The sequence below is a fragment of the Cyrtonyx montezumae genome, unplaced genomic scaffold (assembly GCF_038088225.1).
Source record: "Cyrtonyx montezumae isolate F1298 unplaced genomic scaffold, pur_monq_1.0 scaffold_14, whole genome shotgun sequence".
NCBI classification, from domain to species: Eukaryota; Metazoa; Chordata; class Aves; order Galliformes; family Odontophoridae; genus Cyrtonyx; species Cyrtonyx montezumae.
Genome location: NW_027071870.1, coordinates 1,205,612 through 1,217,654, shown reverse-complemented (window position 1 = coordinate 1,217,654; position 12,043 = coordinate 1,205,612). Strand labels below are relative to the sequence as shown.

Genomic DNA, 12,043 nt, shown 5'->3' with positions numbered 1-12,043 from the left:
CTACTCCAACACTGAATAATTTGCTCTAATTTATTCCTTACAAGAAGGATTCTACTTTTTTACTGCTTTACTTAGATTAAATGGGCACATTTGCTAACTTCCCAGAATTAAATATCCATTGACTAGAAAAAAAAAGTCAGCCAACAGTTCTATTGGCTGACAGAGTTCAGAGAAGTTGGGATAAAACCCAGCAACTTAAATACGAAGACAATTACAATTTCTTCCTCCTACTGGCTGGATGATTGGCACTTGGCACAGGATTGTCCTTGTGAAAGCATCCTCCGCTGTTGACTAAGTGCACTTTTAGGCAGTATGCAAACACTATCAAGAAAAAGGTAGAAAAACGTGTGCCCTTCTATGACTCCATATTCTCAAATCTCTAGACATTATTTTTCCCAGTACACAATGTCAGAAAGAAAAACAAAAGAACAAAGTGTGTTAGATGCTGTTCTCTCCTTATCTCCTTGCAAAATCAGCACTAAAAAAAGACTCCAACTGCCAAGGAACCTCTTTGAACCTTCTATTTTGTGATAAGTTTAAACTTATCTTCTCAGATGGAAATGAAGCTCAGCTTCAGGAAAGAACATTTTAAAATCTCTAGTGAATAAAGATCAGGAAATATTCAGCAGCAGAAACTGAAGTATATGAAAAGATAAAACTGTGCAGGGGTCAGCAGCACTTTACACACCGAATCTAAATTCCAGAATTTCAGTTATGAAGAAACTGTTAACATGATTACAGTGTCAGAAACATGGGGAGGAATGATTTGCATTTGGGGAGATAAATGGAATTCAAATACCTCAGATCACTATTCTCATCCTTCTCCTTAACTTTTTGATTTAAGAAAAATTTGTTCAGATGCATCAGAAAAATTCAGACTCTGGTTCTCTATTTTCTCACTTGGCAGTTTCCCAATTGATCCGAGATGTTACACTTTGAATTTCCTCGACGACCATTTAGCTCAGCAGCCAACACTTGAATACTTGAGGACACTACCGCAGAGGCATTCAAAGGAGGGGAAATAAAATAAATAAATAAATAAATAAAGGCAGCTATCTATTTCTAAGGTCACCAAATAACTACGGCCATCCAGCTACCCAGTATCTTCTTTCATGTTCTAGCTTTGGCATTGAAGTTGCTCTTCACAATTTTTCAATTGCCCGCATCATCAAGGATGTAAAAATTACAGCTGTACAAAGCATGCATGTTGCTCTTCTAGTAGGTCCCCATAACTGCAAATAGTCTTTAAAAGTATTGCACTGTTTTCACCTATTTTTAACCAAAGACTAGTTAATTCAAAGAGTACTGAAATGGCTGGAAAGGCTACAAACCTGCCATAAAGACAGTATGTGGAGCAAGAACTAAGAGTCTCGTGAGTCATCATTTGTCCTATTCATTGCATTAACAGAAAGAATATCAAACATCTACACTGACTTGGGAGGTAAGAGAGGCTCATACAGAAGTCTGTAGCATCTTCTGACAACAAGAAGCTGTTTGGACTCCACTTGACTGACACCATACAGGTAAGAACCAAAACTGTATCACATTCTCAGCTCCCATAACATTTAGGTGTAAGTTAGAGCTTCATTTTAAATAGGGCAAAGTGATGGCAAGCCCCAGATCCCTCCCAAAACCTCCATCTAAATTCAGCTCAAACTGCTTGACAAGGAGCACAGACAGTTAGGCATAAGGCTGCTGTAAAGACATCTCCATCCCACCAAAGAGTTGTGGGGAACAAAGAAAATATGCCACTTAGGAAAGGAACCAGGTTTTTGAGTGACTAAAGTAATCATAACTCACAGCAACACTATTTATTACAACAAACTCTGATTGCAATTGAAACAACAAACTCAGATCTCAGTCTGGAGATCTAAAACCAGCAACAAAATAAAAATAACTAATGAGAATCTTCTAAGAAACTGGTAGTAGAAACGCCTATGAATATCAGCTGGTAAGAGCAGAAAAGGCTTATACTGCCACATCAGCAATTCAGAGTCCCAAAGATCAAAAAGAGAGTTTTGACTCCCATCAAAACCCCCAGGCAGATGCACACTTCAGCTCTGGTCCCTTTGAGATTGGGCCTCCTGCTGAAGGCATGAACGAAGCACCAACACTGGTTATGCAAACATGGAATGGGAGTGAGACAAGAGCATACAAAGGACACGGTCACAAAGGCAACAGACATGACATTTTACCTTTATGCATATGGATTATTCAGAAAAGGCCACAGTGCCTGCCGATTAAAATGTGGAACAGTATTTCAGAAACTAGCGAAATACAAGTCTATTGTGTCACATGGAAGGTTCAATCATCCTCATTACTGGGATAACTCCCCTTTACTCTCCCACGTTTCTGAAGTAATAAAAAAGCTTAAGAAAGCTAGGAATTCGCCAGCTGCCTCACACCTAGCTGGCTACAAATGCAGCCATCTTCCATATGCTACTTGCCTATACGGTGAGACAGAACTGATCAGCACCATTAGAAAAATGAGCTGGAACTTGCTGTGCTGATTGAGGAAAATGCAGGTATAAACCTGAATATATAAATAAACCAATCAGAGATACATCCTTAAAAACAAACTAAGGAAAAATAGAAGCCACAACACTCCACCATCTGCAAGGGCACTCATTTCTGCTTCTATGGAAAATGTGAGAGCAGTTACCAGGCTATGTGGAGAAAATGGGACAAAAGTCCTTCAAAGTGTCTAGTACAGAATTTAAGAGGAAAACAGCGTAAAGAACAAATGATGACAAAGGTTTCTTGGTGTTTCAGTTCCATTTTTTCACTTTCTTCTAACCACATAGGCTGACTGTTGCCCAGTAACACTTAGATAAATGGTAGCAACCTTAGTTGACCAAGTAGTTCCATAACAACCTCAGAAATTTGCCTCTGCCAAACTTACTGTTACGTTCCCAAGGCTATTCTCTTGCATCATATTAAGGGAAAAGGTGCTAGCAACTGCATGAAGCATGAAGGGCTGTCAACACCTGAACTGCCTCGTCCACGGAGAACAGGACAGACATAATTTGCATTAAATAAAAAAGAAAAAGAAAACAACAATTCCTCCTCATTTCTACGCTCAGAGCTACATTATACCATGTCACCATGGAAGTCAAACAGTGCTGTGCTGCTTTACTGTGATCTGACCTAAGGCAAACAAAATCTAACCAAAAAAATCACCCAAACCCAAAGAAACAAATGAACAAATGAAGTTACCTACTTTCTGCCAAGTCAGTTACACACTCCAAATCACTGTGGCACCATTACATTACCCTAGTACTGCTGCTGCATGCTCAGCAACACCCAAGTTGAATCAGTGCTTCAGGGTTACTGCTGACTTTCAAAGCACAGTGACCAGGAGGTTCAGGAAGCACACGGTGTCTCCCCAAGCCAAAGGGCACCTCCCCAGATGAACAGCAGCTGCAGTGGGCTCAGCTGCAGCCCAGGACAGGGCAGAGTGAGCCAGGAGCCAGGCCCAGCCTGGGGCTCCAAACAAGAGCTGACAACCTCCTGAAACTACAGGAGTAGGGATGGTATTTAGAAGATTTCAAAATTATTTTTAAGGGTTTGGCTGTCTGGTCAGAAGCTTGCACATCTCAGTGCTCATGGTACAGATAAAATGCTTGTTCGTACAACTGCAAAATGCACCTCACTCAGCCTCCCAGTGTCAGACCCATGAACACACTCCACTATCCCAGTCACAGCATGATGCAAAATCTGTCCTTCAATGAGCAAAACCAGCACATGCAATTTAGGATTTTGAGGATTCCTGAACTTTCAGAACCGTGCACATCCAGCAGCACTGCAGTCCTGACCAAGCAGCACAGCCATCTCAGACACCATCTGGAATTACCACTCCGGCCAGCAGCCATGTGTGAACACACCCAGCAAGCACTCCAAACCCCCAGAGCATGATGGGACCCATCAGCCATGCAAAAATGCATAAACATGGCAACGCAGAATGCAAATTTCCCCGTCCCTAAGAACCCTAATTGTCAGCATCTGAACGGGTTTCTTGCATTACTAACTACACAGTACTCCTGCCTAAGAGTGAGCTGCAAGGCCTGATGCAGGAAGATCTGCCTGGGACACCTTTATCATTTGACTCCCCACTGGCTCATTTTGCCTGCTGCTCAGCATGCCAGCATAGCTATTGCAGACAGCTATTTCTGGACACTTCAGATAGGTTTCTTAATTCTACTTCCAAAGCCAAAAGGCTGAGAGTAGTATGGGGTGTTGATCTACAGATGGCCAGAAGGTGTTGTGCATCTACACTCCAGGCAAACTCTAGTTTGCATGTGACTAAGAGCTACACCAAAGAGCAAGGTAGAGCTTCAGTGGGACCCCAGGAGAGCACTCACTGGTCAACAAAGAAACAGCTCTTGCAGGCTGCCAGGCATCAATGACTCAAGAATCCAGCACTGGAGGTTACACACCTCACAGGCAGCCAGTTAGAAGAGTTTGTTGTTGCCAGGCTCATGACAAGCTCTATTCCTTCTGTTTCTTCTCTAAATGCATGTAGCTTGGTGTACATGTGTGCACTTCTCCACTCTCTCAAATGTTACTTTTTTTTTCCCCCTCTTTAAAGGAAAGAAAACTACCAACAACCCACTCCTTATGAGCAATTTCATCCTTTAACACACTGAGTTTTGTGCAAGCCAAGTAACATTTTTGGTAAAGAATATAATTGCAATTGCATGTTTCTAAGGTATTGTAAATAGCATGAAATTATTTTAAAATGTTATGAAAATGCATTTGCAGTGTTCCTTTAAGTGTTTTAACAAAGCTTCAGTTGAAATTGCTTTATTCCAAAGCAATCGAAGATAGAGTCTTTTTATAAGGATCTCTTTATCTCCCTACAAATGACTGAGATACAGATATTTCCAGAAAGGGAATGCACCAGAAAATATGCAATCTTACATTTTACAACCTATAGTTATCTAGCACCATAAAACATCAGCTGCTATATTTCGGAAGACCGCTGTAGCTCAAGCAAAACAGCATTATTACAGAAGTGCCCAGAAGCCTCATACAAGTTTAGGTCTAGTGACATACAAATATGCAGGGTCTGTTCAGTACTGTCAAGCCATTCTATAGCCAAAGCAGAAGCAATTCAACAGATAAAAAGCAAAAACAAAGCTGAAATAAAGCAACACGTTCATGCCATCTTCCAGGAAATACAGTATCACATACCTCCTTGTCACAATCCTTGGACAACATAGATAAATAAAATAGACATCGGCCTAAACAAGCTGGTCAGAAGACAGATGGTTATCGTTCAGGGATGTAAGCTTGTCTACATTACAGCATCAGGAAGAATGCCTTATCATTTGAAGCACGCTTTCAAGAGCGTCTCTAACTTCCTAGGACACAAAGCTGCACAGAAAGTGGAATTCATTTCCTGACATGGTAAGATCCAGACAACTTAAAAACACTTTTTAGCAGTATCACAATGGAAGGGATGCATACAAGGATGTATGCATAACTCTCCATTCCAGTAACGCTTTCCCAGAGCCACTCTGGAAATAGGGTTACTCTGGAGTTGATCTTAAAGGAACCATATAAAAGAAAAGAGTGAGTTTCAAAAGCACATGAAGAACACTGGCAATTTCAACTTGTAGTCCCATCTAACATACTGAAGACACAAATCCATAAAACAGTCCCCACCTTGCTCTGGTGAAGAAAAAGGGGCAAGTACAGGAGTACCCATAAACACACAGGGACAACTAAGTCAAAAAAGGAACAGTGCAATAAAGCTCCTGTTCAGGACAACTGCTCCCCCAGTGCTCACTGCAGAATGGAGCTCTGGGGAGTTTTCCAGCAGGTCACTTTCTGAGATTATTCTTACCAGTGAGCCTTGGAACTGATTGCACATCTTATGGGACTAAATGGTCCCCGTCAGGGTAAATGTTACGAGCGAAGAATTGTACAGTAAAAGAAATGAAATGAAATAAAGCATATGACAATGGTGGGGAGGAGGGGGAAGGAGAGTAAATCACTTGCTTCCTCCTGGGTATGAAGTTACTAAGACACACATAAATTCAGTGTCTCTATATCAAATTCAGGTACGTTAAGAAATTAAGACATAGTAAAAGGTCATAGGTTGCAAAATAATATGCATTGTTCTCTGAGAAGGAGGTGAAAAGAAGAGCCTTATGATACATAAAGCACTTCAGAATTTACAGGTTTATGCCCAGCTAAATAGCAGCAAGCACTGCTGGACCCACACAGACCAGCAAGGGTAACTTCCCCTCATATCCATCATATCCAAAAAAATGTGACCATGATGCAATTAAGTGTCATGACACTATTAAGGCACAAACTGAGTGATGATTCAAAGAAACAGAGGTTATCTCCTTACTCACCAGCCACTTGTTTCCCACAATGTTGCTGGTGTTCTTGGGTGTCTGGAGCCTATCCATAAGGGACCACACTCCCTTTGGGGTCACAGAAGCCCATCATGATGCTAGGATCCCTCATCTGTTCACTTTTGAGTGCCTGTCAAATCCACATGCAATACAATGCAATGCAGTGCAATGCAATTCTGCTCTACCACTTTGCAGGAGGAAAGGAAGAATGGCATTATCTAAGGCAAGAAGAGCTAATTCAGTCTGTATCCAGACACAACCCAATCAATTGCTATCAAGGGGGAAGGAGCATGGGAGAAGGAGCTGAATAAAGGCAGTGTGATGCAGGTGGATGATGCAGAAAAGGAACACGTTGGTTATTCATGATAGCAAAATAACCCTTGTGGCATGGTTGCATCAGAATCTAATAATTCTGGCATTGTCTAGAACCATATTCTTCTTTAATGTTACTGTCATGGTGTTCGTATTTCAACCTCTGCAGATCCAGATCTCATCAATTCACACAGCCTAGTGCAGGCACTGGGTCACCTGTGCACACAATGGTGTGCCTAATGGTGTTAGGGCCAGCACTCCAGTGAACTCAGCCAAGGCAGTGCGTCTTGAGGGCCTGGGGCCTCCACTGCTAAATGCCTGACTACACTAACACCAAGGCACACAGGGAGTCTGTGATTGGCACTAAGGCCTTCTTCAACAATAAATATGACAGTAACAGAAACAACAAGTAACTCCACTGATATAGTTTCCAAAGTAAACAGTTAAAAAAGCAAAAAGAGAATAAAAAGTTGTTAAGCATACCAGAACTGCATAACAAAGTTATTTCCCTGGCATTAGAAACATCCTAAATATTGCCATCTAGGTAAGGGCAGCAACATCACCTACTCTCAATACACTTTGACAGTCGGGCTCCGGTTCTTCAAAAGATTGATGCATGCACTCAATTTTAAGCATGCAAACAGTCTCACCCCATACTGAAGTAAGGTTTGTGGCTTTACTTTAACAGTTGTTTTATAACACTTTTTTTTAGCATATGACATTTATGTTACACTTTGTTGATATCACATTCATTTCTAAGCAAGCAACTTATGCATTCTGGGTAATAAAGGTAACCCAATGGATACAAGTTCACACATGCACAATAATCACATTAGAAAAAGACAGGTAGACCACAGCATTTAAAGATCTTATCCTATATTAGTACTATGCAGCTCAATACAGCTGTCAAAATCTATTCACGTGCTATCCACAGCAGAGATGAAGTTCAATGATGTACAACACTTCATGCAAAGCCCTAGGTTTTTACACAAGATTCTACGCCTTAAAGTGTCTGCTGAAATCATTCAAGTTTGGAATTTGCTTTAATTCAGTTTTAACTCTTCGGAAGGTAGCTTAGTGGCTATGAAGCATAAAGTGGAAAAATTACTGTACTTTCTATTATAAACATCAGTTTCCAGCCTTAAGCTGAACAGATAAAGCAGCAAAGTGACAAAGGCGAAATCAGGTACGTGAACAGGTTTCATTGAGAAGCATCTTAGAACTTCCCACTGAAAGTAACTATATTTTATCAAGCAGTAAGACATTAAAAAGATATCAAGTCACACTCTGCACATGCATGATACAATCACTACAGCCAGAACCGTTCACTGGTTTGTGGAGCAAGAGTAGCTTACGTTCACTCAACAGGCACAGCCAATTTAGCTGTAAAACATACACTGGGTGAATTGCAGGTGGCATTAGCTAGATTGTGTAACTCATCTCTTTAGAGGTATGTGACTAAAGGGCAGACGAAGCATTGTGCTTGCATTGTTAAACACTCAAAAATGAAGAAATAAAGCATGAGACACTGTGTACGAGCTCATTACAGCTCTACATGTGCATTACTATAGTCTTTCCACAAAGCCTGTGCATTATGCAACTCAGAGAATGAAGCCAGCACTCATGAAGATAATTAAGCTATCAGTAGGGTAAAATTCTACTGAAACACACTGTCTACAATTTTACTGGACGCTTGTGCAAATATAATTAGCAGCGCAGTTTTCTCAAAACACTTTCAGGAAACACTTCTGAAGATTCCAAACTCGCATTTATGTGTAACAGAGGTAAAAAGTCATACCCCATATAAACGCTGTACAAGTTGTGTGATGCTGAGTAACAAACAGTGGTGAAAATTCTATGGCCCTGGAATCGACATAAAAGTTTTCATGCATAAAAGCTCTGCCCATTTCTTGATCCCCGAGTGCTTAACTATGCAACCTTAACAGCATCCCATTTGGGCTTTCCTTTTGATAGACTGAATTCCTAGAGTCCGCTTAATGTGTCACCATTGGAAATCTTGCAAGTGAAGAACAATTACATTCAATTCCAAAGACTCATATGCCTAAAATGGTATAATTAAAAAAAATTAAAGGAAGCAGTCATGCAGGATACTGGCAAGGAAAAGGTACTGAAGGAATTTTAGAAAAATCATTCAACTCACCAGTCCATTGTTTGGCTGAGGTGAAAAAGGCAAACATTACTGAGATGCATCAGTGAGGAAGTTAGAACACAAATCAAGGCCCATGCCTGCAAGCACATGTGAATAACTTAAGGCCCAGAAGCTCTTTATGTGGCAAAGTTATTCATGTGTGTGCTTGCAGAACCTGAGTTCAGATGTTACCGTTAGAGCACAAAACGCTACTTACATGTTGTTGCTGACTACAATAAAAAAGTCATCTGAGTTTAACAGCAACTATTTCACCTCAAAAAGATAAAAACCCTTCAAGTCTCACAAGGTAACTTAATAATTAATCCAGTCAAGCTGCTCCCAGTTCTGCTGCTGTTTGGTTTTGTTGCTTTTTTTTTTTTTAAGCTAAGTCATTCAAGTCTGTACACAGCTTCCCTCTGAAGTTACCTGAGGGCAGTAAACCCTGCAGTCCAAAGTGCTGCACCTCAGTCTCGCAAGGCACCAAGGATGCTTATGGCACTTGTAACAGAGATGTATTCTTTTTATTAGGCATCTCTTTGCCAAGCTTGGTGTAATCTGAAACATGTTGTATACAGCCCAGTTTCTCCCTAAGCTTTGAGTCCTTCCCATGTATTCAAGTAAAGATTTAGGTAAAAAAGCTAAAAGACCACAGTGCACATGCATGGCATGGAGCACGTCTGTATATCTGATTAGACAAACACTAGCTACTTATTCAATATTTTTAACGTATATTTGAGTAGCATGGATCCAAATGGATTGCAGACTGCTTCTTATGGTTCCTAAATTCAGTGAATTGAAGACTCAAGTCTGAGATTCAGAAGTATTTAATACACTGTCTGTACAGGCCAGTGGGCAATAAAAATAAATAAATAAATAAAGTTGAGGCAGCTAGGGTTCATTAATCCTAAGGTTGAGGGATGACTGTTTAATATATTATAGCAAATAAAGAGGAACCATGTACTGCACAGTGTGTACTTCAGTTCCTAGTGAGGTAGATGCTGACAGGAGCAGCTCCATCACAGCCTTACTGGCACAGAGGAGCATGGAACTCCAGCCAGTGTCCCTAACCACGTATAAGTGGCTTGCTTGGCTTCATTACTGGAAGTTTTACTTCTTTTTTTTCACATAAATTTATCAGTCATTAGGAATGGAATACCCACTTTAATACGGCCTTCATTTGGTAGAGGCTAACGTTGGGGGATGCGAGGTGGAAGCGTGTTATTGATAAAAACGATTTACATTCATTTACAACACTGAGGCAGCACAAAAGCACAGCAGAGCAGCCCCCATCTGACGGAAGAGCACAGAGAGAGGTGAAGCCGGACGGAATTTATAAGCAACAGTGAAAACAGCAGGATTCCTCAACAGCTACAGGGAGAAAAGGGAAGAGAAGGCCGCCGGGCAGGCCCGCTGCCGTGGCCGGGCCCGAAAGCACACGCGGCCGACCCCGCGCACACCTGGCGCTGCGCAGCGCTGCCCGCCGCCGCTCCCCGCAGACACGGGCCGGGCCGGGCCGGGCTCGGCTCCACGCAGAGAGCGGGCCCGCGCCCCGCAGCTCGGCAAGTCCCGCACGCGAGAGGCCGGCTCCCCTTCCCCGGGGCCGCCGCGGAGGAGCCGCCGCCCGCCCTTAAGTTCCGCCAAGGACGGGCCCGAGGTCACGGCCGCCCGCCTCCCGCCGCAGCCCCTTCCCCGCCGCCAACGGCCGCACGCCGCGGGCCCGCTGCCCGCCCGCCGGCGGGGACTTACCTTGGCAGCCATGCTGTGCCCGGCGCAGCCACCCCCTTCCCTCCCCTCCCTTCCCTTCCGACCGCGGCAGGCAGCTTCTCCGCCTGCGCACCAGCCCGCCAGCGCCGGCCGTCACCGCTCTCCAGCCCATTGGCTGCACCGCCCGGCCCGGCGCGGCCCGGCCCGCGTGATCTGATCGCCCGGCACGGCTGTGCCTCGGGGGCGATGCGGCGGGAGAGGCCTCGGGAGCCTGGGGCCCGCTTTAATCCGCGGTCGATGCCCTCGGAGCTGTCGCCCCACAGCTGCCGAGGGGCAGTAGTGAGGAGCGCGGCCGCTGGAGAGCGGCCCGGCTAACGACTCGTGCTGCTAATCGCGGGAAGTGAAGTTTCGGCCGCGCAGTGAGGAAGGATGCCAGGACCAGCAGCTGCAAGATGCCCTCCTGCCTCGCAGTGCTGTGCCAACCATGTTAGCGTCGCCTCTCAGCAAAGCCCACTCTCGTGCCCCGAGCTGTTTTCTTGCCCGCGAGTCAGACTGCTGTTTGCAGGATGCTTAATTCTGTTGCAACTCAAGACTTTCATCAGAGATGAGTAGAATTAACAGTTTTGATACGCTTCTGGTGCCTGCCTGTCTGACTGAACGTGACACGCAAGCACCCCTGCTGGAACCAGCGGCTGTGTCCAGAACGACCGCAGGCACGGCCCGCTCGGCCTCACAGTTTGCAGACTGTCTGGGCATGTTTGGCACCATATCACTTGGCATACAGGCCCATGGCAATCACTGGCTCTACCGGTGTCCATGCTGGTGGTTTCGTGGCCTCTGGTTTCTGGGGGAACTTGAGGCTGGCTTTGCCAACAAGGAGCTAGTCAGTGTGGGTAGCTAAAGGCTGCTTGGAAGCGTTTGCAGAATTGTTGCAAGTAGCAGTCAGGCAAGGTTTTGCTTCGGAATGGGGTTATATTAGTCATAGCTTTGAGGCAGACCTACCAGCACCTTCCCTAAAGTGAGTTTTGTAAGGATGCTAAGAAGGCTAAAGGTGATACTGAGTCTCAAAACTAGATTGATTACAATAGAAACCATAACAATTAACTGTTTCTTGTCTTTAATTGTCCTGGAGTGAGATGGTAGCGATCCCTTACAAATGGAATTCATAAACTCATCTGCCTTTGCCCACTATATATCTCTGGAGGATGGATCCTTTATTTTGTGTTTGCTTATGGTAAATTAATGACTTTTTGGTTTCTAGCAGATTGTACAGTCTTCTTTGTGTGCCTCAGAAGTTTCTTCCCTCGCTGGTGAGGCCTGGCAGTGTACCTACCTCCTTCATTTCCCCACTCTTGCAGTTCCTGCTTGCTGTGAAACCACCCCACTTGCTGGATTCTGTCCCTTTTCTGCCCATCCTCCATCCTTGTGCTTGCTGCTGGTGCTCAGCTGTATGTAGGAAAGCTTTGCCTTTCCCTTTGTGCTACTTCTGCCTGACCTAGAAAACAGCAGT

General features: G+C 43.8%; 1 protein-coding gene across 2 annotated transcripts in view; it reads right to left on the bottom strand.

The window, feature by feature from the left end:
- The window catches only part of SLC25A13 (solute carrier family 25 member 13), an 89,127-nt gene extending 78,491 nt beyond the window's left edge, over positions 1–10,636 (bottom strand). The window contains exons 1-2 of one of the 2 annotated variants that reach the window (XM_065731263.1): positions 10,576–10,622; positions 8,842–8,856 (exon numbers count right to left, since the gene is read on the bottom strand). In XM_065731263.1, the coding sequence (XP_065587335.1) occupies positions 8,842–8,856; positions 10,576–10,587 (27 nt within the window). In that variant the 5' untranslated portion in view covers positions 10,588–10,622. Of the gene's footprint in view, positions 1–8,841; positions 8,857–10,575 lie in introns of both variants that reach the window. The other variant, XM_065731265.1, reaches the window with a different exon arrangement.
- Between the last annotated feature and the right edge of the window lie 1,407 nt (positions 10,637–12,043).